The sequence below is a fragment of the Brassica napus genome (genome assembly GCF_020379485.1).
Source record: "Brassica napus cultivar Da-Ae chromosome C9 unlocalized genomic scaffold, Da-Ae chrC09_Random_32, whole genome shotgun sequence".
Lineage (NCBI taxonomy): Eukaryota > Viridiplantae > Streptophyta > Magnoliopsida > Brassicales > Brassicaceae > Brassica > Brassica napus.
In genome coordinates this window covers 1-27,500 of record NW_026014388.1, presented here as the reverse complement: position 1 = coordinate 27,500, position 27,500 = coordinate 1, and the positions used below count along the sequence as shown (strand labels likewise).

Genomic DNA, 27,500 nt, shown 5'->3' with positions numbered 1-27,500 from the left:
ACAGAATGTGATACGATGAGATAGAATGCAATAGAATTTTTTCGGAAGAAAGGGAGGATCTGGACAAAATCGATGAAATGGAAGAAATCGGAGTGAATGGAAAAGACAAAATTAATAAGGATGATGAATTCCACGTTCGAACATACTATAACTATAAAACAGTTTCTGAAAATCGAGATGGAAATAAAGAAAATTCTAATTTAGAATTTTTCAAAATAAAAAAAAAAGAGGATCGTTAAAAAAATCAATACATAGCACAAATACAAGAACAGATAAGAAGAGATGCGACTTCCACCTATATATTTTGTTACTTCTCCTACAAAGAAACTTGTAATACCTACTCCATTTGTAATTCCATCAATGATTCGTTTATCAAAAAAATTCGTTTGTTTTGCTAATTTTCTTATACTTTCAGTTAAAGATTTTTTAAAAAAAGTATCTATGTAACCACGATTATATGACCAATTATATACAAAATTTATTGGTTTTTCCCACCTAATTCTTTTAGAACTCCACTTTTGAAATGAATTAAGTAAAGTTAAATTTAATCTAGATGAATAAAAAGGCTTATATAAACAGTATGCTATAAATATTCCAAACAAAGCTATACTGACTGAAAAAATTGCATTTTTCAAAAATTCATACCAATCTACAAAATTTTCTGAATTGGTATGCAAAAGGTTTATCGACGGCGTTAATAATTTTGATAATATATCAAAGTCTATTCCTTCTTGATTGAAAGGAATTCCTATGGCTCCAATAAACAAAGTAAATAAAAGCAATACAAGCATAGGAAATAGAATAGTATTGTCTGATTCATGGGGATAATAGAAAGTTCTTGTATTAAGTCCAAAATTTTCAACAGTAATAAAAGTTTGATTTCTTACATTATTACTAATTTTATATGTTTTATTGCCAAAAAAAGAAGCTCTTTTCGTATTATTCATTGTTAATAATGGTACTAACCCAAAATTCCTATTAAGTTTTTTATCTTCTTCTTTACCCCATAAAGAAATTGAATAGAAGGAGCTACTTTTTTTTCCACTATAATTTATAAAATAAGTGTTTAAATGGCCTTCAAAAGTAAGTAAATAAATCCGAAACATATAAAATGCGGTTAATCCCGCTGTTGAACAAGCTATTATTGCAAAAATTGGCGAAAATAACAAACTATCATTAAGAATTTCATCTTTAGACCAAAAACAAGCAAGGGGGGGAATACCACAAAGTGAGAGTGTTCCTACTAAAAAGGCAGTTTTTGTAATCGGCACATGTTTTGTCAAACCACCCATAAGAATCATATTCTGACTTTTATCAGGAGAATAGCCAACTATAGCTTCCATTGAATGAATAATGGATCCAGATCCTAAAAACAACAAAGCTTTCGAATAAGCATGAGTAATCAAATGAAATAAAGCGGATCTATAAGACCCCATACCTAGAGCTAACATCATATAACCCAGTTGAGACATTGTAGAATAGGCTAAACCTCTCTTAATATCTTTTTGAGCAAGAGCTAAAGTGGCTCCTAAGAGTACTGTTATTATACCTATCAAAGATATTATATACATTATAGAAGGGATAACTATAAAAAGAGGAAGAAGACGAGCTACAAGAAAAATTCCCGCTGCTACCATAGTAGCAGCATGTATAAGAGCCGAAATAGGAGTAGGGCCCTCCATGGCATCCGGCAACCATACATGAAGAGGAAATTGTGCAGATTTAGCAATAGGACCCACAAATAATAGAAATGCACACAAAGTAAGGAATAAGAGATTTATTCTATTATTTAATATTAAATTATTGAATATTTCGAACAAATCTTGAAATTCGAAACTGCCAGTTATCCAATAAAGACCTAAAATTCCTAATAATAAACCAAAATCCCCTACACGATTGGTTACAAAAGCTTTTTGACAGGCATTCGCTGCAATAGGTCGTGTGAACCAAAAACCTATTAATAAATACGAACACATTCCAACTAATTCCCAAAAAAAATAAACTTGGATCAAATTAGAACTAGTAACTAATCCTAACATTGAAGTATTAAAAAAACCCATATAAGCAAAAAACCTCAGATATCCTTGATCATGAGACATATAATTATCACTATAAATCAGAACCAAAATTCCAACAGTTGTAATTAATATTGACATAATAGAAGTAAGTGGATCAATAAAGTAACCGAACTCAAAAGAAAATTCATTATTTATGGTCCAAGACCATACATTTTGATGAATGCAACTTAGAAAAATTTGTTGAATAGATAGATAGAGCGAAAAGATCATAACTATACTTAACAAAAAAATACTCAGAAACGTCCACATACGTCGAAGGTTTTTTGTTGCTGTCGGAAAAAGTAGAAGTCCAGCTCCGAGTAAAATAGGTACTGGAAGTGGAATGAAAGGGATGATCCATGAATATTGATATGTATGTTCCATAAAATAAAAAACCCTTTTTATTTTATTCTTAAATTTATTATTTCTTATTCACTGGTTTGTATATATATATATTTTTTTCAAAGGGGATAATAAAAAAGCGCATTTTTTCAAACTTAAATAGAAATTTTTTCGAATTAGTATAATCCTTCATAAACCTTTGAAAAGAAATATATTCAAATCAAAAAATTAGAAGTTATTAACTAATATTACTAAGTTACTGTAAAAAAAACGATTTGTCTTTTTTTTTTTTTACTACTAAAAAAAATTTTGATTTTATGCAGATACAGAAAAAGTGAATTATAATTCCGTATTACAATAATTTATATACATATATTAAGAATAGAACAAAGATTTACACGACAAAAAAATACTTAATATTAAGTATAAAAAAAAGTTATTTGGGTTTGATTATTTAGAATTATTATTGAATTATGGAATTTAGTGATTGTCTTCCAGTACACTAAGTGAGCTTTTTTTTTTCAAGAAATATTATTATAATCGATATTTTTTTTTACATATGAAGTGAAGAAATTTAATAAAATTTTTTCTAATATAATCTAAATCTATCAGTATAGATTAATTAAATGAGCACTCTTATACGGATTTAAAACGTTAAATACAAAAAATTTTTCAAGAAAAAGGGAAAAAATAGTTGGGTTTTAAACTTTTGAATGTCTGTTTTGTTTGAAAAATAATATATAATAAAATTTGAAAGAAAAAAATTACTCAATATGGAGTACGAAAGAATAGAATAATAAATGTCTTTGACATCCAATTATACCACTGAAAAACTTTTTTCATTTTTGAATGGCAGTTCCAAAAAAACGTACTTCTATCTCGAAAAAGCGTATTCGTAAAAAAATTTGGAAAAGGAAGGGATATTGGACATCGTTGAAAGCTTTTTCCTTAGGGAAATCGCTTTCTACAGGTAATTCAAAAAGTTTTTTTGTACAACAAAATAAATAAAAAACACTAGAATCATTAGAATTAGCCTAACGTAAAAACCAATTTTTTAGAATACATATAAATTAAAAAAATCTATAGGAACCAAAAAAAAAAAAAAAAAGATAATATATATATATACGAAATATACGAAAGATTCCTATTGATTTTGTAAAAAAAGGGGGGGTTATTACTTTCCCCATCAATAAAAAAATAAATAAAGATCTTGTATTTCCTCTTAACTAGGAAATACAAGATCTTTTAGCGAAATCAACAGGTTCTTTAAATTAATTTAAGTCAAAAATTTTTCACTTTATACCTTTAGGAATTATTATTTCTCTTAATTCTTATATTCTTTACTTGGAATCAAAGTTATAAAAGTATCTATCCACGATTAAGTGAATATTAGATACTAATAAGTAATAATATATGATATTTTTTTTAAGCGATCAAAAAATATTATGTTTGTACAATATAAAAAGATGCATGAAAATAGATATTTTGACAATTGTTGTTTTTCATTTTTCTTGAGCAACTTAGGCAAATTTTAGTTAAAATTTCTAAGGATTTTGGAGAAGTTTTAATTTTTAGAAAAAGCATTTTTTTAGTAATAAAATCAATTTTAAATTCCATTAAATTAGCTTCTTTATTTAAAATTTGAATCTCGACGATTGAGTAAAAACTTGTTAGTATTATTTTGAACAAGTTGCCGCTATGGTGAAATTGGTAGACACGCTGCTCTTAGGAAGCAGTGCTAGAGCATCTCGGTTCGAGTCCGAGTAGCGGCATAAGATCTTATAAAAGAGATATTATAAGTTTTATAATCAAATTAATACCCGACTTGTTTTCTAAAATCGGGTAAAACCTAGTATTAATTTATTAATTTTTAACAAATTTTTTATGATTTTTTCAATTTTAGAGCATATATTAACTCATATATCTTTTTCGGTCGTTTCAATTGTACTACTAATTTATTTTTTAACTTTATTAGTTAATTTAGATGAAATCATAGGATTTTTTGATTCATCAGATAAAGGAATCGTAATTACGTTTTTTGGTATAACAGGATTATTATTTACGCGTTGGATTTATTCAGGACATTTTCCATTAAGCAATTTATATGAATCATTAATTTTTCTTTCATGGGCTTTTGCAATTATTCATATAGTTTCCTATTTTAATAAAAAAAAAAAAAATCACTTAAACGCAATAACTGCGCCAAGTGCTATTTTTATTCAGGGTTTTGCTACTTCAGGTCTTTTAAACAACATGCCTCAGTCTGCAATATTAGTACCAGCTCTCCAGTCCCAGTGGTTAATGATGCACGTAAGTATGATGATATTAGGCTATGGCGCTCTGTTATGCGGATCATTATTATCAATAGCTCTTCTAGTCATTACATTTCGCAAGGTCGGATCTACTTTTTGGAAAAAGAATATGAAAAATAAAATGTTATTAAATGAATTATTTTCTTTTGATGTACTTTACTACATAAATGAAAGAAATTCTATTTTACTACAACAAAATATTAATTTTAGTTTTTCTAGAAATTATTATAGGTATCAATTGATTGAACAATTAGATTATTGGAGTTTTCGTATTATTAGTCTCGGATTTATCTTTTTAACCGTCGGCATTCTTTCAGGAGCTGTATGGGCTAATGAAACATGGGGTTCATATTGGAATTGGGATCCGAAAGAAACCTGGGCATTTATTACTTGGACCATCTTCGCAATTTATTTACATATTAAAACAAATAGGAATGCTCGAGGTATAAATTCTGCAATTGTGGCTTCGCTAGGTTTTCTTTTAATTTGGATATGCTATTTTGGCGTCAATCTTTTAGGAATAGGTTTACATAGTTATGGTTCATTTACATCGAATTAACTAAAACATTAACAAAAAAAGAAAAGAATCCAAATAAAAAAAATAGCATCTATATATAACTTCATCTAAGTTAAGAAATCTAATTTAGTTTTAGTAGTAAATCATCAAGAACCTTTTGAATCAAGTAGTACAATGATTCAAAAGGTTCTCACAATACAAAAAGCAAAGACTTCTTATTATAATTCAATTTAATGTTTTTTTTTATTTCCTGAAAACTATCCATAAAAATAATTAGATAAAATGGATTCGACCTTGTCACTTGCTAATGAGAGCACAAAATCAGGATAAATCCCAATACCAATTATGGGTAGAAGAATAGAGATTGAAAGAAATAACTCTCGGGGTCCAGAATCAAAAAAAGAAAAGTTTTTGGCATTAATTAACTTGTATCCATAGAACATTTGACGTGACATAGATAATAAATATATAGGAGTTAATATCATTCCAATTGCCATTACAAAAATAATTAAAATTTTTGAAATTAAGAAATATTTTTGGCTGGTAATTATTCCAAAAAAAACGATTAATTCGGCAACAAAACCACTCATGCCCGGTAATGCAAGGGAAGCCATCGATAAGATAGTGAACATTGTAAATATCTTTGGAATGGAGATAGCCATTCCACCCATTTCATCAAGATAAACAAGCCGGATTCTATCATAACTAGTTCCTGCCAAGAAAAAAAGTGCAGCGCCAATAAATCCATGAGAGATTATTTGTAAAATAGCTCCATTAAGCCCAGGATCCGTTATAGAACCAATACCTATAATTATAAAACCCATATGAGATACAGAAGAATAGGCTATTCTCTTTTTTAAATTACGTTGACCGGGAGATGTTGAAGCTGCATAAATTATTTGGATTGTACCGACTACCATCAACCAAGGAGAAAACATAGAATGAGCGTGAGGTAATAATTCCATATTGATTCGAACCAATCCATATGCTCCCATTTTTAATAAGATTCCAGCGAGAAGCATACAGGTACTGTAATGTGCCTCGCCGTGGGTGTCAGGTAACCAAGTATGTAAAGGTATAATCGGTGATTTGACGGCAAAAGCAATAAGAAATCCAATATAAAAGAGTATTTCGAGTGTGACCGGATAGGCTTGATTCCCTAATAGTTCTAAATTTAATGTTGGTTCGTTCGAACCATATAAACTTATACCTAAAACTCCTATTAATAAAAAAATAGAACTTCCTGCAGTGTATAAAATAAATTTTGTAGCTGAATACAAACGTTTCTTTCCACCCCACATGGATAAAAGGAGATAAACGGGAATTAATTCTAATTCCCACATGATGAAAAAAAGTAAAATATCCCGAGAAGAAAACGATCCTATTTGGCCGCTGTACATTGCTAACATCAGGAAATAGAATAATCGGGAATCCCGAGTAACTGGAAAAGCCGCTAAAGTAGCTAAAGTAGTAATAAATCCGGTCAGTAAAATCGTTCCTATAGAAAGTCCATCTATTCCCAGTCTCCAATAAAAATCAAAAAGATTGATCCATTTATAATCTTCGGACAGTTGAATTAATGGATCGTCCAGTTTAAAATTATAACAAAAAGCGTAAGTCGTTAGAAGAAGTTCTAAGATACAAATGCATATAGTATACCACTTATTAACTTTATTTCCCCTATGCGGGAGAAATAACATTAATGAACCGGCAGATATTGGAAAAACAACAATTATTGTTAACCAAGGAAAATCATTCGTGGTAAAGACAAGATACACCAGGTCCAAAGAACGCGTACTCAAAAAAATATATAAATAAAAAAATATAATTGAACTTTTTTGAGTACGAGTACTTGTCAATAAAAAAAATAAAATGTATTCCAAATTTATTCAAATCAGGTTTTCGGTAACGTATTAATAAGCTAGACCCATGCTTCGAGTTGTTTCATGCCATAAATAAACTCGAACGCTCAAAAAATCCGTTGGACAGGCAGATTCACATCTCTTACAACCAACACAATCCTCGGTTCTTGGGGCAGAAGCTATTTGCTTAGCTTTACATCCATCCCAAGGTATCATTTCTAATACGTCTGTAGGACATGCTCGGACACACTGAGTACATCCTATACAGGTATCATAAATTTTTACTGAATGTGACATAGGATCTATAGTTTTTTTAATGTCATAAATTTTCAATCTAGTAAACTTATAACTAAATGATATATTAAATTAAAATACTAGATGAAGCAATGATTTCTTTTAATAGAATTTTTTAATGAATTCTGGCTCAATTGGTAAAAAATGGGGCTAAAATACTTTGATTTCTTAAATTTTCACAAATTTAATCTAGTAAGTCATAACCTATCATATATGCAAATTTAAACCTATAATTTTTTGATTTATGCTACTTATTTAATAAGGTCGATTGGTTGATGCGAGTTGATTTTCTGTTACGATAAATTGACGAGACTATAGCTAATCCAATAGCTGCTTCAGCGGCTGCAATTGCTATAACAAAAATGCAGAAAATATCCCCTTTTAGTTGGGAATTATCAAAAAAATCAGCAAATGTTACGAGATTCATATTAACTGCATTGAGTATAAGTTCAAGGCACATAAGAGCCCTAACCATATTTCGACTCGTGATCAATCCATAAAGACCAATCAAAAATAAATAGGCACTCAAAACAAGTACATGTTCGAGTATCATTGAGCAACTCCTTATCAATTTTGATTCATTATCAATATGAATAATAAAAACAATTCACCGGATTCAATCAACTAGAATATAACAACAAAGTACGAATAAAAACTATATTAGGGAAAAAATTTCAAATATATATAAAATATAAAAATTTATATTTAAAAAATGAAATAGTATTCAATCAAATTGAATGAACGGAAAAAAATATCATAACATACACAAACACAAAGTTTTCTTTGGTCTTTACTAATTGGAACCTTTTTTATTGACGAGCCACAGAAATTGCACCTATCAAAGCAACTAAAAGAATTATTGAAATGAGTTCAAATGGAAGAAAAAAATCTGTTGATAAATGAATTCCTATTTGTTGACTATTACTTATTAAATCTTGTTCTAAAATCTGGTTTAATCTTGTAGTCCAAATAACCCCGTACCATGACGTATCGAGAATAGTAGAAATTAATGAAAAAAGAATAGTTGTACAAACCACTGAAGTAATCCCATTCCCAACAGTCCACAGATTGAAATCTATGGAATATTCGGAATCATTCATGAACATCACAGCAAATATGATTAAAACATTTATGGCTCCCACGTAAATAAGGAGTTGTGCAGCAGCTACAAAATGGGAATTTGCTAGAATATACAATAAAGATATACAAACAAGAACAAATCCTAAGGAAAAGGCTGAAAATATTGGGTTAGGAAGTAATACCACTCCCAGACCTCCTACTAGAAGACCAGATCCCAGAAAAACTAAAAGAAAATCATGTATTTTTCCAGGCAAATCCATTATATTATTAAAAAAAGAAAAAATAGAAATCCTTTTCATGACCTTATTAATTTAACCGGGGAATTTTTTTTTAATATGTTTCTAATAGAGTGAAATTAGAATCTAATGAATATTAATTGATGTAGATACAATTATTAGACAGTTTCGCTTTTTTATTCTAATATTTTCAACCTATCTATTTCAAGCAAGATAATAATTACGAAAATATTATATTAAAAGGATGAGCCTTAATACTTAATATTATTCTATAAATACAAGTTTTTAATTAAATTCTTTATATAATATAATTCAACAGTTTTGCATTCTTTTTTTAATAAAATTAATGGGTTTACCCATTTTTTGTTTGAGGTGAATTCAAAATTGTTCGAATAGTATAATCGTCAATTACTGACATTGGTAAACGCCCCAAAGCGATTTGATTATAATTCAACTCGTGACGATCATAAGTTGAAAACTCATATTCTTCAGTCATTGACAAACAATTTGTTGGACAATACTCAACACAATTACCACAAAATATACAAATTCCAAAATCAATACTGTAATTAAGCAATCGTTTTTTTCGAATATTAGTTTCCAATTTCCAATCAACAACCGGCAGATCTATAGGACATACTCGAACACATACTTCACAAGCAATGCATTTATCAAATTCGAAATGGATTCGACCGCGGAAACGTTCTGATGTTATTAATTTTTCATAGGGATATTGAATAGTTACAGGTAAACGATTTGTGTGGGATAAGGTAATCATGAAACCCTGACCAATATACCTTGCAGCTCGTAGGGTTTGTTGACCATAATTCATGAACCCGGTTATCATAGGAAGCATATTGTAATTATCTATGAATAATTTGATCTTTGTTTCTTTCTCTTGTTTAAAACAAGTAATGAATATCTTGGATTGATTTTCAATTTAGAGTGAAAAGAGTTGGAAAGAAGTTGTTAATAATAGATTACCAAGGGAAATCGGTAAAAGAAATTTCCATCCAAGATTTAATAGTTGATCCATTCTTAGCCTAGGTAAAGTCCATCTGGTTGCGATAGAAATGAACAAGAACAAATAAGTTTTAGCTAATGTAATAAAGATACCAATTGTTGTTCCAAAAATTTGATCCTTTTCAAATAGCTCCAGCATAGATATATACGGAATAGAAATATTCCAACCGCCTAAGTATAGAACTGTTACAAATAATGAGGAAATTAATAGATTTAGATAAGAAGCAACATAAAATAAACCAAATTTGATACCGGAATATTCAGTTTGATAACCTGCTATTAATTCTTCTTCCGCTTCTGGTAAATCAAAAGGTAACCTCTCGCATTCTGCTAGGGAAGAAATTAGAAAAATGATAAAACCTATAGGTTGACGCCACAAATTCCATCCCCAAAAACCATATTTTGATTGTGCCTCAACTATATCAACTGTACTTAAACTGTTAGATAATCCTAGTCGGTGATAACATTACTATTCTCACCGCTATTACAAAACCGTACATGAGGTTTTCGCCTCATACGGCTCCTCGGGGGCCGTAAATAAATATAAGGACCAGATTAGTATTATTTAGATGGATATGATGTGTTCTAAAATGGATTAAATAGAAATATATCTGGGGTCCCGAATTATACCAATGGAATTCTGTCTGCTCAAATTCTAAAACTAAAAAACGCGCTTCGGAATTCATCTCATCCTTTACAAATTTTAATTTCTATTTGTTGAGTAATAACTTAATCCTTTAATAAAGCACCCCTTGTAAAACTAAACCTAGGTTTTTCAGCCCGTCGTGTTTTTCAATTACGAAAAAGAATTAAACATCCTATTAGTTTCTTATTCATGATAGAAATTCTATTTTATTTTCGAAATCTATAAAAAAAAATATACTTGTTTCGTTCCTATTCTTCTTTCTTTCTTTTTTAGAAAAAAAGTAGGTGGACTTAAAAAAAAATAAAGGATTATTTCGTTTCTGATAGTCATTACATTTATCGGTGGATGGGAGCATACTCTGAATCGGAATCTTGGGGAGTACTGCCTGATAATTTCTACAAATTTCAAGCCCCAATTAACCTTCTTTTTTTGTTATCTTATGTTATGCATAAATATCCTTTTCAATTTGGTTAATCTCTATTACAAATTCTTTGTGTATTTTGGTGTTTCTAACCATCCACGCGTTTTTACCTAATTGCCGATCACTTTGTAATATATGTATATGTATAGTAATTTATATAACTGATAGTGAAAACGTCATACGGTTAATATTTTTTTTAACCCGCTTCAAGCCCGGCTGACTAATCAACCAACCTTGGGGTAAAGCGATTCTTACGCTTACGTTTATTTCCATTTAACCTTTGTACATAGGAAATGAGACTTAATTTTTCTTTTTACTGCTAATTTCTGAGCAGTTTTTTTTCACTCATATATAACTATCAAATTCAAATTCCTTTTATTAAGATAAACCCGAAAGATAAATATATATATTCCGTTTTTTTTTTCATTTTTTTTTTATCTAGAAGAAACGGAATAAACCTTTCTGTTTCAACGAATCGCACGTAGAGATATTGATAAAACACATAGAGTTAATGGTATTTCATAACTAATCGCTTGAGCAGCAGCTCGCAGACCACCTAAAAAAGAATATTTATTATTTGATCCATATCCTGACATAAGAAGTCCGATCGGAGCAACACTTGAGATGGCAATCCATAAAAAAATACCGATATTGAGATCCGCTAAAACAAGGTGATTGCTAAAAGGAATTACTGAATAACTTAGTAAAATAGAGATAACTGCTATAGATGGTCCAATACTAAATAAAGGAGTATTTCCTCTAGATGGACGAAGATCTTCTTTGAAAAGTAGTTTTGTCCCGTCGGCTAAAGCTTGAAGAATTCCTAACGGGCCGGCGTATTCAGGTCCAATACGTTGTTGTATCCCTGCAGATATTTCTCTTTCTAACCACACAATTACTAGTACACCAGTTATGATTCCCAATACAAGAGAAAATATAGGGACAAATATCCATATGAGTCCATAGACCTCTTTTAAAGATTCCAATCTAAGAAAAGAATTTATTGTTTGTACTTCTGTTGCATAAATTATCATTTTAACGATCAACTTCTCCCATAATTATATCTATGCTACCGAGTATCGTCATAATATCAGCCAATTTCATTCTTTTAACTAGTTCAGGAAGAATTTGCAAATTAATAAAACCCGGCGGTCGGATTTTCCATCTCCAAGGAAAACCACTTTGATCTCCTATGAGAAAAATTCCCAATTCCCCTTTTGGAGCTTCAACTCTTACGTAAAGTTCTTGTTTCGATAATTCAAAAGTAGGGGAAGGTTTTTTACTAATGAATCGATATTCAAAATCATTCCACTCTGGATTCCTTTTTTTATCAAAGCCTCTGCTTTCTAAATTTTCATAGGGACCCCCCGGAAGTCCTTCCAGAGCCTGTTGAATAATTTTGATGGATTCTGTCATTTCGCTAAGTCGTACTAAATAACGAGCTAATGAATCTCCTTGTTTTTGCCACTGAATTTCCCATTCAAATTCATCGTAAGACTCATAACGATCAACTTTACGAAGATCCCATGGTATTCCGGATGCGCGTAACATTGGTCCGGATAAACCCCAATTTATTGCTTCTTCCCCACCAATAATCCCAACGCCTTCAACTCGTTCTAAAAAAATAGGATTTCGTGTAATAAGTTTTTGATATTCAACAACCTCTGTTAAAAAATAATCACAAAAATCCAAGCATTTATCTATCCAACCATAAGGTAAATCCGCCGCTATTCCTCCAATACGAAAAAAATTATGCATCATTCTCATACCGGTGGCAGCTTCGAATAGATCATATACAAATTCTCGTTCTCTGAAAATATAGAAAAAGGGAGTCTGTGCCCCAATATCTGCCATAAAAGGGCCAAGCCATAACAGATGAGAAGCTATACGACTCAATTCTAGCATAATTACTCTGATATAGCTGGCTCTTTTAGGAACTTGAATATTTCCTAATTGTTCGGGTCCGTTTACTGTTATTGCTTCTGTAAACATAGTAGCTAAATAATCCCACCGCGTTACATAAGGTAAATATTGTATAATTGCTCGGTTTTCTGCAATTTTTTCCATTCCTCTGTGTAAATAACCCAATATGGGTTCACAATCAACAACATCCTCACCGTCTAGAGTAACAATTAAGCGAAGAACACCGTGCATGGATGGGTGGTGAGGTCCCATATTGACTATCATAAGATCTTTTCCTGTAACTGGTCTCTTCATAAGTTTTTCCTTGATTCGTTCTGGTATGAATTAGATTGCTGAAAAAGAAGTTTATTCAAAAATTCAAGATCTAAAAAATTAACTAATTCACAATTTTGGAATTTAACGAGTTTTTAATTCCCGAATATTCAACTGATTAATTAATTCTTTATAACGTACTCTATTTTTTTTTGACAAATAAGCCAGCAGTCGTTGACGTTTTCCCAGAATTTTTCGTAGACCTCTCTGAGATAAATAATCTTTTCTGTGCAATTCCAAATGTGAAGTAAGTCTTCGTATCTTATTAGTGAAACTGACTACTTGAAATTCAACAGATCCCTTGCTTTCTTCTTTTTTTTCTTGAAATGAAATGAATGTATTTTTTATCATAAAAAGAAATCCTTCCCTTTTTAATATGAATTGAAAGATATGAATTTTACTGATCAGTAATAATAATGGTAGTTTTTTTGTACAAGGATCCGAATTTAATTATCAACTTATTAATTCTTAATTTTATAAAAAAAAAGTTTAAATTTCGATCTAAAAAAGGAGGATTTTAAAAATTTATTTATGAATTCGCTCTGAGTGGTATCTATGTCATTAATTCAATGAATCTCATGTATAAAGATTGAATTAAAAAAAATCCCTCACATTTGTGCATCCAATTGTTTTCATATACCGTAACTTATATTATATATTGTTCATATACCGTAACTTAATACTATATATATAGTCAAAATATAGTAAAAAGGATCTACCATTAATGCATTTGAAATCGCGTATACATGTGTATTCTTATCATACTGAAATGATTTCCATTAGTCGTATTAAACCAATAGCGATTCATACAAGCTAAATCTTCTAATCGAAAATTGGGCCAAAGAAAGGATTTTAATTTAATTAGGTTTTTTTTATCCTTATCAAGATCTTTCTTTTTATTCAAAACTGTGGTCAAGTTTTGAATATTTGTATCAAATTTTGAATTTCTATCCCTTGCATTTTTTTTTTTAAATTGAAACAAATTAGAATTCGAAATTCTTTACGTCGTTTAGGGGATAGAATAGTTTCAGGGACAAAGAAATTTAAACTTTTTTTTTTATAAATATAGCTTTTTTTTTTGATCTTTTACTTATTTTTTGTTTATTTTTATGAACCAATGAAATCCCGATGGTTCTATATATAATAAGTTGGCCGTCGTTTTTTACAGACAAACGAACAGGTTCAACAATCAATATTCCTTTTTTCATTAATTTTGAAAAAGTGAAATTCTTCTCAATCATTAGAATATCTAAGCTCATCTCTCCTCTTTCAATACAAGATATCGTTATCTCGGTTGGATTTTTTAGTCTAACCAAGAGACAGTATGCTTTTACATTATTGAGGATTTTTTGATTAAAAAAACAATTCCATCGCAATTGAAAACGCGAATACCTTTTGAGAAATAAGTCAAGTTCCGCTTCGGTATTGCTTTTTGGTTTTTTTTTATTTTTACGTTTTTTTATCTTCGATTCTGTATAATTTTCTTCAATATTTTTTTCTTGCTTTGATAGAGCTGATTCCGTATTTATTTTTGTTTCTTTATCTGATTCAAACTCTTCTTGACCTGCTGATTCGTTTTCTTCTTTATTTAGATTAAAAAACCGAAGGAATTTTTTTTCGTTTGATGGTATAAAACCTTTTTTCTTTAGGGTGATCTGTTTATTCACATTTTTTGTTTCATTAAAATTGAAAAGAAGTGATTTAATTGGTATGACCCACGGTTTCATTTTATATGTACTAGAAAATAAGAAAAATTCTGGAAAGAAAAAAAAGTCAAAATTTGTTATACGAGGATTTAGTATTTCTTCATTCATTCCCATCCAATCAAAAAAATTTATTTTTTGATTGGCAAGACTCGTCTTAGTTATTTTATAAATTCTTTTATAATTCTTAACTTTAGTTTTAATATATTTTTTTTTACTCCTAGTATCAAGCTCAATATTTACTTTTTTTCTAAACCAAAAGTTGAGAATTCTCCAATCCAAATATTTTCTATGCAAAATTTCCCCTATACTGCGAATATTATATTTTTCTAGAAAACAAGAGATTAAAAAATTTTCTAGGCCTGTAGACATATCAAAAAATTTTTCTGTAGAATGAATAGATTTGTAGCAAAAAAGATTATATATAGAATCCTTTTTGAAATTCTGTTTATGTTTTGGATTGAAAAATAAGTTAGCCTCACAAAAATTTTGTTTTTTGTAATTATCAAAAATTTTTTTTTCGTATGAATCCACTTTGTTTAAACTTGGATTTAGAACTAGAGAGTCTTGGTTTAGTTTTTTTTTCCATTTTTGGGTTACTAATCTAGCCCATGCAATCTGAGGTAAATTATATTGAGAATGACTTCGTAACCAGTTTTTCCATTGATTTATTTCGGAATTTAAAAGGGTTTTATCTTTCCATTCATAATGAAAGATTCCTTGTTCTTTAAAAAAATCTTTTATTTGATTCTTAACAAAAAAGGATGTTATGTATATGTTATATTCAAAAAAAGACTTTAATTTAGAAAAGTTACTAACTTGAATTTGTGATAATTTGTAAAATACATATGCTTGTGATAAAGAGCATAAGTCATAACTAAAAAAATTTTTTTTGATATGAAATTTTTTATAGTCGAAATAAAATAAATGGTATTTTTTTTTTTTTTTTTTTCTCCATTTTCCTCATTCTTGTAAATATATACATCAAGAATTTTTTTTGTTGAATCAACAAAAAGTTGTGTAGTAATTCTTGGAATATTAATAATACCTAGAAAAATAGAAATAGACAGTTGTTCAACGCAAAATTGAAAAAAAAAAAAAGATTTACGAATTAATCGAGTTTTTTTTTTTTTTAATGTCTGCCAACTTTTTTTTGATGACTCAATTATTTTAGAATCATAACACAGTTTGTTACAACTATTAGTTAGTTTTTCTTTTTCTTTTGAAATTTTTTTCGTTTGATTTCTGATTGTCTTTATTTTATCAATCACATTTTTTATTTTGTTTTCGCTGAGTGAAGAATTTGGCCACTCCGTCGATTTTTTTTGAACAGATAGTTCATGAATCATCTGATTACTCATTATTGAATCTTTTTTAGTTTCATTTAATTCATATATTTCTCTCGGGCCAACTAATGGAATTCTATTTCGTTTTGAAAGGTTTTTTTTTTTTTCTTTTAGAAAAAGCAAGTTTTTTATAATCCAGTTTTTAATTTCTTTTTCGACTTTTAGGAAAATTGTTGCTCTTTCTTTGAAAATCCTTAAAACCGGAAAAGACTTCGTTTTGGATTTTTTGATTCTTTTTTTTAATTCTTTAAAAATAGGTTTAAAAAAAGAAGGCTTTGGTTTGGTAGAACCAAAAGGTAGGTCAGTTTCCAGCCCCCAAACTGTTAAAAAACGAAAATCATTTTTTTCTCCTTTTGTTTTTTTTAGTCGAGCCTTCTGAGATGATTGAAATTTATATTTATGCCAAGGTTTAAGATAAAACGGAAATAGGATTTTTATCTGAATACCATCCGTTAACCAGTTTCGTGGAAATTCTGTTTCGGATAGTTGAACCCCATTATAAGTACATTTAACATGCATTTCACGTTTCCACTCCTTTAAATCCTCTTCCCACTCGGGAAGTTGAAATAATACGATACGGATGCTATTTTTAATTATTATCAATAAAGGTAATATAATATATTTTCTAAGAATAGATTGAGTTACTAAAATAAAACCTCTTATTATTTGAGCAAATAAGAAGCTATCCCAAGTTTCCGCAATTTCTATACGTCTTTGTTCTTCTTTTTTTGATTGTTCTTCTTCGTTTTTATCAAAAAAAATTTTTTTTTTCCACATGAAATTTCTAAGAATTTTTTTTTTTAGCCCCCATATATCAAACGAAAAAAAAAAAAATTTATCTATTCTATCAAAAAAAACGAATGTGCTGTTGCAAAAAATTCCCAAATAACTTTTACGCCTTTGGGAACGCATGGATCCTTTAATTATCTCTCGACGAAAATCAGATTGTTGTGAATAACGGATCAAAGCCATTTCATCTGTTTGATCAGAATTGAATTTTGAGATTATATAAATCTCGTTTGCGGTTCTTTTAAAATAAGCATACACGTTTCTTTTCTTGAACGAATTCCAGGTTCGGTTGGTATAGAGATTTTCAGCTTCCAATTCTTCCAATTCACTTGTTAATTGTATGACCATTTAATGGGTTGTTTATGGAAATCAGAATTTCAATAAATTTGTTTATACGGATGATAATCAGTAAAAATTATTCCGTTTCTTCTTAAACCTTGGAAAATATAAATTTCTAATCTCTCAGAAAGGCTCGACTAAAAAAAACAAATTGATAAAAAAATATTTTCTTTTTAAAGTTTTGGGGATGGAACTGAGATACCTTTTTGTTCTATCCAAACCAAATCCTCTTTTTACCTTTTTTAAGAATTAAAAAAAGAAATCAAAAAATCCAAAACGAAGTCTTTTCCGGTTTAGGATTTTCAAAGACTATTTTTCAATAATCCTATCAATTCAAATCTATTAAAAATTCGTTTTTAAATTTTCCTTTTTTTCTAAAGAAAAATCCAAAAAAAACTTGTAAAACGAAATAGCTTTTTTTCATTGTTGTAATGAGGGATCTTTTTTATGTATTTCAAAAAACTAAAAAGGTTGGGGGATGGTAAAAGATATTCGTTTAACCTCTGTTAAAAAAAATTGACGGATTTCAAATTCTTCATTTCAGCAAACATATAAAAAGTGATTGATAAAATAAAGACATCAGAAAATCAAACGAAAAAAAATTTCAAACGAAAAAGAAAAACACCTAATTTTTTTTAACAAACTGTGTTATGATTCCTAAAATAATTGAGTCATCAAAAAAAAGTTGGCAGACATTAAAAAAACAAAAACCGATTAATTCGTAAATCTTTTTTTTTTTTTCAATTTTGCGTGACAACTGTCTATTTTCTATTTTTCTAAAAGTGGGAGATTATTATTAATATTCCAAGAATTACTACACAACTTTCTGTTGATTCAACAAAAAAAATTCTTGATGTATATATTTACAAGAATGAGGAAAATGGAGAAAAAAAAAAAAAAAAAAATACCATTTATTTTTATTTCGACTATAAAAAATTTCATATCAGAAAAAAATTTTTTTAGTTATGAACTTATGCTCTTTATCACAGCATATGTATTTTTACAAATTATCACAACTTCAAGTTAGTAACTTTTCTAATTAAAGTCTTTTTTTGATCTAACATATACATAACATCCTTTTTTGTTAAGAAATCAAATAAAGATTTTTTTAAAGAACAAGGAATCTTTCATTATGAATGGAAAGATAAAACCTTTTAAATTCCGAAATAATCAATGGAAAAACGGTTACGAAGTCATTCTCAATATAATTTACCTCAGATTGCATGGGCTAGATTAGTAACCCAAAAATGGAAAAAAAAACTAAACCAGACTCTCTAGTTCTAAATCCAAGTTTAAACAAAGTGGATTCTAGAAAAAAAAATTTTTGATAATTACAAAACAAATTTTTGTGAGGCTAACTTATTTTTCAATCCAAAACATAAACAGAATTTCAAAAAGGATTCTATATATAATCTTTTTTTTGCTACAAATCTATTCATTCCTCCAGCAAATTTTTTTTTTGATATGTCTACAGGCCTAGAAAATTTTTTAATCTCTTGTTTTTTCTAGAAAATATAATATCGCATTTTTTATTATAAAGAAAAATTTTTATAATTAAAAAAAAAAATATATAATTTTCTTTTTCGATAGGGAATTTTGGCATGAAAATATTTGGATTGGAGAATCTCAACTTTTGGTTTAGAAAAAAAGTACCTATTGGCTTGATACTAGGAGTAAAAAAAAATATATTAAAACTAAAGTTAAGAATATAAAAGAATTTATAAATAACTAAGACGAGTCTTGCCATCAAAAAATAAATTTTTTTTGTTGGATGGGAATGAATGAGAAATACTAAATCCTCGTATAACAATTTTGACTTTTTTTTCTTTCCAGAATTTTTCTTATTTTCTAGTACATAATAAATTGAACCGTGGGTCATACCAATTAAATCACTTCTTTTCAATTTTAATGAAACAAAAAATGTGAATAAACGATCACCCTAAAGACAAAAGGTTTTACCATCAAAACGAAAAAAAATTCTTCGGTTTTTTAATCTAAATAAAGAAAAAACGAATCAGCAGGTCAAGAAGAGTTTAATCAGATAAAGAAACAAAATACTACGGAATCACTCTATCAAAGCAAGAAAAATATAAGAAATTATACAGAATCGAAATAAAAAAACGTAAAAATAAAAAAAAACCAAAAAGCAATACCGAAGCGGAACTTGACTTATTTCTCCAAAGGTATTCGCGTTTTTCAATTGCGATGGATTGTTTTTTAATCAAAAAATCCTCAATACTGTAAAAGCCATCTGTCTCTTGTTAGACTAAAAATCCACCGAGATAACGATATCTTGTATTGAAAGAGGAGTGAGCTTAGATATTCTAATGATTGAGAAGAATTTTCACTTTTTCAAAATTATGAAAAAAGGAATATTGATTGTTGAACCTGTTCGTTTGTCTGTAAAAACCGACGGCCAACTTATTATAGAACCATCGGGATTTCATTGGTTCATAAAATAAACAAAAATAAGTAAAAGATAAAAAAAAAAGCTATATTTATAAAAAAAAAAGTTTAAATTTCTTTGTCCCTGAACATTCTATCCCCTAAACGACGTAAAGAATTTCGAATTCTAATTTGTTTCAATTTAAAAAAAAAAATGCAAGGGATAGAAATTCAAAATTGATACAATATTTCAAAACTTGACACAGTTTTTGAATAAAAGAAAGATCTTGATAAGGATAAAAAAACCTAATTAAATTAAATCCTTTCTTTGGCCCAATTTTCGATTAGAAGATTTAGCTTGTATGAATCGCTATTGGTTTAATAGAATGGCGAACTAATGAATCATTTCAGTATGATAAGAATACACATGTATACGCGATTTCAAATGCATTAATGGTAGATCCTTTTTACTATATTTTGACTATATATATAGTATTAAGTTACGGTATATGAACAATATATATATAAGTTACGGTATATGAAAACAATTGGATGCACAAATGTGAGGGATTTTTTTTAATTCAATCTTTATACATGAGATTCATTGAATTAATTACATAGATACCACTCAGAGCGAATTCATAAATAAATTTTTAAAATCCTCCTTTTTTAGATCGAAATTTTAAACTTTTTTTTTATAAAATTAAGAATTAATAAGTTGATAATTAAATTCGGATCCTTGTACAAAAAAACTACCATTATTATTACTGATCAGTAAAATTCATATCTTTCAATTCATATTAAAAAGGGAAGGATTTCTTTTTATGATAAAAATACATTCATTTCATTCAAGAAAAAAAAGAAGAAAGCAAGGGATCTGTTGAATTTCAAGTAGTCAGTTTCACTAATAAGATACGAAGACTTACTTCACATTTGGAATTGCACAGAAAAGATTATTTATCTCAGAGAGTCTACGAAAAATTCTGGGAAAACGTCAACGACTGCTGGCTTATTTGTCAAAAAAAAATAGAGTACGTTATAAGAATTAATTAATCAGTTGAATATTCGGGAATTAAAACTCGTTAAATTCCAAATTGTGAATTAGTTAATTTTTTTGATCTTGAATTTTTGAATAAACTTCTTTTTCAGCAATCTAATTCATACCAAACGAATCAAGGAAAAACCTTATGAAGAAACCAGTTACAGGAGAAAGATATCTTATGATAGTCAATATGGGACCTCACCACCCATCATGCACGGTGTTCTTCGCTTAATTGTTACTCTAGACGGTGAGGATGTTGTTGATTGTGAACCCATATTGGGTTATTTACACAGAGGAATGGAAAAATTGCAGAAACCGAGCATTATACAATTTTTACCTTATGTAACGCGGTGGGATTATTAGCTACTATGTTTACAGAAGCAATAACAGTAAACGGACCCGAACAATTAGGAAATATTCAAGTTCCTAAAAGAGCCAGCTATATCAGAGTAATTATGCTAGAATTGAGTCGTATAGCTTCTCATCTGTTATGGCTTGGCCCTTTTATGGCAGATATTGGGCACAGACTCCCTTTTTCTATATTTTCAGAGAACGAGAATTTGTATATGATCTATTCGAAGCTGCCACCGGTATGAGAATGATGCATAATTTTTTTCGTATTGGAGGAATAGCGGCGGATTTACCTTATGGTTGGATAGATAAATGCTTGGATTTTTGTGATTATTTTTTAACAGAGGTTGTTGAATATCAAAAACTTATTACACGAAATCCTATTTTTTTTAGAACGAGTTGAAGGCGTTGGGATTATTGGTGGGAAGAAGCATAAATTGGGGTTTATCCGGACCAATGTTACGCGCATCCGGAATCCATGGGATCTTCGTAAAGTTGATCGTTATGAGTCTTACGATGAATTTGAATGGGAAATTCAGTGGCAAAACAAGGAGATTCATTAGCTCGTTATTTAGTACGACTTAGCGAAATGACAGAATCCATCAAATTATTCAACAGGCTCTGGAAGGACTTCCGGGGGGTCCCTATGAAAATTTAGAAAGCAGAGGCTTTGATAAAAAAAGGAATCCAGAGTGGAATGATTTTGAATATCGATTCATTAGTAAAAAACCTTCCCCTACTTTTGAATTATCGAAACAAGAACTTTACGTAAGAGTTGAAGCTCCAAAAGGGAATTGGGAATTTTTCTCATAGGAGATCAAAGTGGTTTTCCTTGGAGATGGAAATCCGACCGCCGGGTTTTATAATTTGCAATTCTTCCTGAACTATTAAAAGAATGAAATTGGCTGATATTATGACGATACTCGGTAGCATAGATATAATTATGGGAGAAGTTGATCGTTAAAATGATAATTATGCACAGAAGTACAAACAATAAATTCTTTTCTTAGATTGGAATCTTTAAAAGAGTCTATGGACTCATATGGATATTTGTCCCTATATTTTCTCTTGTATTGGGAATCATAACTGGTGTACTAGTAATTGTGTGGTTAGAAGAGAAATATCTGCAGGATACAACAACGTATGGACCTGAATACGCCGGCCCGTTAGGAATTCTTCAAGTTTAGCCGACGGACAAACTACTTTTCAAAGAAGATCTTCGCCATCTAGAGGAAATACTCCTTTATTTTAATTGGGACCATCTATAGCAGTTATCTCTATTTTACTAAGTTATTCATAATTCCTTTTAGCAATCACCTTGTTTTAGCGGATCTCAATATCGGTATTTTTTTATGGATTGCCATCTCAAGTGTTGCTCCGATCGGACTTCTTATGTCAGGATATGGATCAAATAATAAATATTCTTTTTTAGGTGGTCTGCGAGCTGCTGCTCAAGCGATTAGTTATGAATACCATTAACTCTATGTGTTTTTATCAATACTCTTACGTGCGATTCGTTGAAACAGAAAGGTTTATTCCGTTTCTTCTAGATAAAAAAAAATGAAAAAAAAACGGAATTATATATTTATTTCTCGGGTTTATCTTAATAAAAGGAATTGGAATTTGTATGTTATATATGAGTGAAAAAAAACTGCTCAATGAATTTAGCGTAAAAAGAAAAATTAAGTCTCATTTCCTATGTACAAAGGTTAAATGGAAATAAACGTAAGCGTAAGAATCGCTTTACCCCCCCCCAAGGTTGGTTGATTAGTCAGCCCGGCTTGAAGCGGGTTAAAAAAAAATATTACCGTATGACGTTTTCACTATCAGTTATATAAATTACTATACATATACATATATTACAAATGATCGGCAATTAGGTAAAACGCGTGGATGGTTAGAAACACCAAAAAACACAAAGAATTGTAATAGAGATTAACCAAATTGAAAAGGATATTTATGCATAACATAAGATAACAAAAAAAGAAGGTTAATTGGGGCTTGAAATTTGTAGAAATTATCAGGCAGTACTCCCCCAAGATTCCGATTCAGAGTATGCTCCCATCCACCGATAAATGTAATGACTATCAGAAACGAATAATCCTTTATTTTTTTTTAAGTCCACCTACTTTTTTTCTAAAAAAGAAAGAAAGAAGAATAGGAACGAAACAAGTATATTTTTTTTTATAGATTTCGAAAATAAAATAGAATTTCTATCATGAATAAGAAACTAATAGGATGTTTAATTCTTTTTCGTAATTGAAAAACACGACGGGCTGAAAAACCTAGGTTTAGTTTTACAAGGGGTGCTTTATTAAGGATTAAGTTATTACTCACACAACATAGAAATTAAAATTTGTAAGGATGAGATGAATTCCGAAGCGCGTTTTTTTAGTTTTAGAATTTGAGCAGACAGAATTCCATTGGTAAATTCGGGACCCCAGATATATTTCTATTTAATCCATTTTAGAAGAACACATCATATCCATCTAAATAATACTAATCTGGTCCTTATATTTATTTACGGCCCCCGAGGAGCCGTATGAGGCGAAAACCTCATGTACGGTTTTTGTAATAGCGGTGAGAATAGTAATGTTATCACCGACTAGGATTATCTAACAGTTTAAGTACAGTTGATATAGTTGAGGCACAATCAAATATGGTTTTTGGGGATGGAATTTGTGGCGTCAACCTATAGGTTTTATCATTTTCTAATTTCTTCCCTAGCAGAATGCGAGAGGTTACCTTTTGATTTACCAGAAGCGGAAGAAGAATTATAGCAGGTTATCAAACTGAATATTCCGGTATCAAATTTGGTTTATTTTATGTTGCTTCTTATCTAAATCTATTAATTTCCTCATTATTTGTAACAGTTCTATACTTAGGCGGTTGGAATATTTTCTATTCCGTATATATCTATGCTGGAGCTATTTGAAAAGGATCAAATTTTTGGAACAACAATTGGTATCTTTATTACATTAGCTAAAACTTATTTGTTCTTGTTCATTTCTATCGCAACCAGATGGACTTTACCTAGGCTAAGAATGGATCAACTATTAAATCTTGGATGGAAATTCTTTTTTTACCGATTTCCCTTGGTAATCTATTATTAACACATTCTTTCCAACTCTTTTCACTCTAAATTGAAAATCAATCCAAGATATTCATTACTTGTTTTAAACAAGAGAAAGAAACAAAGATCAAATTATTCATAGATAATTACAATATGCTTCCTATGATAACCGGGTTCATGATTATGGTCAACAAACCCTACGAGCTGCAAGGTATATTGGTCAGGGTTTCATGATTACCTTATCCCACACAAATCGTTTACCTGTAACTATTCAATATCCCTATGAAAAATTAATAACATCAGAACGTTTCCGCGGTCGAATCCATTTCGAATTTGATAAATGCATTGCTTGTGAAGTATGTGTTCGAGTATGTCCTATAGATCTGCCGGTTGTTGATTGGAAATTGGAAACTAATATTCGAAAAAAACGATTGCTTAATTACAGTATTGATTTTGGAATTTGTATATTTTGTGGTAATTGTGTTGAGTATTGTCCAACAAATTGTTTGTCAATGACTGAAGAATATGAGTTTTCAACTTATGATCGTCACGAGTTGAATTATAATCAAATCGCTTTGGGGCGTTTACCAATGTCAGTAATTGACGATTATACTATTCGAACAATTTTGAATTCACCTCAAACAAAAAATGGGTAAACCCATTAATTTTATTAAAAAAAGAATGCAAAACTGTTGAATTATATTATATAAAGAATTTAATTAAAAACTTGTATTTATAGAATAATATTAAGTATTAAGGCTCATCCTTTTAATATAATATTTTCGTAATTATTATCTTGCTTGAAATAGATAGGTTGAAAATATTAGAATAAAAAAGCGAAACTGTCTAATAATTGTATCTACATCAATTAATATTCATTAGATTCTAATTTCACTCTATTAGAAACATATTAAAAAAAAATTCCCCGGTTAAATTAATAAGGTCATGAAAAGGATTTCTATTTTTTCTTTTTTTAATAATATAATGGATTTGCCTGGAAAAATACATGATTTTCTTTTAGTTTTTCTGGGATCTGGTCTTCTAGTAGGAGGTCTGGGAGTGGTATTACTTCCTAACCCAATATTTTCAGCCTTTTCCTTAGGATTTGTTCTTGTTTGTATATCTTTATTGTATATTCTAGCAAATTCCCATTTTGTAGCTGCTGCACAACTCCTTATTTACGTGGGAGCCATAAATGTTTTAATCATATTTGCTGTGATGTTCATGAATGATTCCGAATATTCCATAGATTTCAATCTGTGGACTGTTGGGAATGGGATTACTTCAGTGGTTTGTACAACTATTCTTTTTTCATTAATTTCTACTATTCTCGATACGTCATGGTACGGGGTTATTTGGACTACAAGATTAAACCAGATTTTAGAACAAGATTTAATAAGTAATAGTCAACAAATAGGAATTCATTTATCAACAGATTTTTTTCTTCCATTTGAACTCATTTCAATAATTCTTTTAGTTGCTTTGATAGGTGCAATTTCTGTGGCTCGTCAATAAAAAAGGTTCCAATTAGTAAAGACCAAAGAAAACTTTGTGTTTGTGTATGTTATGATATTTTTTTCCGTTCATTCAATTTGATTGAATACTATTTCATTTTTTAAATATAAATTTTTATATTTTATATATATTTGAAATTTTTTCCTAATATAGTTTTTATTCGTACTTTGTTGTTATATTCTAGTTGATTGAATCCGGTGAATTGTTTTTATTATTCATATTGATAATGAATCAAAATTGATAGGATAGAGTTGCTCAATGATACTCGAACATGTACTTGTTTTGAGTGCCTATTTATTTTTGATTGGTCTTTATGGATTGATCACGAGTCGAAATATGGTTAGGGCTCTTATGTGCCTTGAACTTATACTCAATGCAGTTAATATGAATCTCGTAACATTTGCTGATTTTTTTGATAATTCCCAACTAAAAGGGGATATTTTCTGCATTTTGTTATAGCAATTGCAGCCGCTGAAGCAGCTATTGGATTAGCTATAGTCTCGTCAATTTATCGTAACAGAAAATCAACTCGCATCAACCAATCGACCTTATTAAATAAGTAGCATAAATCAAAAAATTATAGGTTTAAATTTGCATATATGATAGGTTATGACTTACTAGATAAATTTGTGAAAATTTAAGAAATCAAAGTATTTTAGCCCCATTTTTTACCAATTGAGCCAGAATTCATTAAAAAATTCTATTAAAAGAAATCATTGCTTCATCTAGTATTTTAATTTAATATATCATTTAGTTATAAGTTTACTAGATTGAAAATTTATGACATTAAAAAAACTATAGATCCTATGTCACATTCAGTAAAAATTTATGATACCTGTATAGGATGTACTCAGTGTGGTCCGAGCATGTCCTACAGACGTATTAGAAATGATACTACTTGGGATGGATGTAAAGCTAAGCAAATAGCTTCTGCCCCAAGAACCGAGGATTGTGTTGGTTGTAAGAGATGTGAATCTGCCTGTCCAACGGATTTTTTTGAGGCGTTCGAGTTTATTTATGGCATGAAACAACTCGAAGCATGGGTCTAGCTTATTAATACGTTACCGAAAACCTGATTGAATAAATTTGGAATACATTTTATTTTTTTATTGACAAGTACTCGTACTCAAAAAGTTCAATTATATTTTTTTATTTATATATTTTTTTGAGTACGCGTTCTTTGGCCTGGTGTATCTTGTCTTTACCACGAATGATTTTCCTTGGTTAACAATAATTGTTGTTTTTCCATATCTGCCGGTTCATTAATGTTATTTCTCCCCAGCATAGGGAAATAAAGTTAATAAGTGGTAATACTATATGCATTTGTATCTTAGAACTTCTTCTAACGACTTACGCTTTTTGTTATAATATTTAAACTGGACGATCCATTAATTCAACTGTCCGAAGATTATAAATGGATCAATCTTTTGATTTTTATTGGAGACTGGGAATAATATGGACTTTCTATAGGAACGATTTTACTGACCGGATTTATTACTACTTTAGCTACTTTAGCGGCTTTTCCAGTTACTCGGGATTCCCGTATTCTATTTCCTGATGTTAGCAATGTACAGCGGCCAAATAGAGATCGTTTTCTTCTCGATATTTTACTTTTTTTCATCATGTGGGAATTAGAATTAATTCCCGTTTATCTCCTTTTATCCATGTGGGGTGGAAAGAAACGTTTGTATTCAGCTACAAAATTTTATTTTATACACTGCAGGAAGTTCTATTTTTTATTAATAGGAGTTTTAGGTATAAGTTTAAATGGTTCGAACGAACCAACATTAAATTTAGAACTATTAGGGAATCAAGCCTATCCGGTCACACTCGAAAACTCTTTTATATTGGATTTCTTATTGCTTTTTGCCGTCAAATCACCGATTATACCTTTACATACTTGGTTACCTGACACCCACGGCGAGGCCACAT

At 29.6% G+C, this 27,500-nt stretch overlaps 3 protein-coding genes and 1 pseudogene across 3 annotated transcripts; 1 reads left to right on the top strand and 3 right to left on the bottom strand.

The window, feature by feature from the left end:
* Window positions 1-5,479: 5,479 nt before the first annotated feature.
* Window positions 5,480-13,007, bottom strand: LOC125595083 (NAD(P)H-quinone oxidoreductase subunit H, chloroplastic). Its single transcript, XM_048771033.1, has 2 exons — window positions 11,272-13,007; window positions 5,480-10,170 (listed from the first exon to the last, which is right to left on the bottom strand). Exon 1 carries the CDS (start codon window positions 13,005-13,007, stop codon window positions 11,826-11,828), a length of 1,182 nt encoding a protein of 393 aa, XP_048626990.1. The 3' UTR covers window positions 5,480-10,170; window positions 11,272-11,825.
* On the bottom strand, window positions 5,480-15,100 carry LOC125595084 (protein TIC 214-like). Its single transcript, XM_048771034.1, has one exon. The coding sequence runs from the start codon at window positions 15,098-15,100 to the stop codon at window positions 14,069-14,071; it is 1,032 nt and encodes a 343-aa protein (XP_048626991.1). The 3' UTR covers window positions 5,480-14,068.
* On the bottom strand, window positions 14,498-17,004 carry LOC125595082 (protein TIC 214-like). The gene has a single exon (XM_048771032.1). It carries the CDS (start codon window positions 16,984-16,986, stop codon window positions 15,526-15,528), a length of 1,461 nt encoding a protein of 486 aa, XP_048626989.1. The 5' UTR covers window positions 16,987-17,004; the 3' UTR covers window positions 14,498-15,525.
* A 3,770-nt stretch (window positions 17,005-20,774) lies between these two features.
* LOC125595080 lies at window positions 20,775-21,959 on the top strand (annotated as a pseudogene).
* Window positions 21,960-27,500: the final 5,541 nt, after the last annotated feature.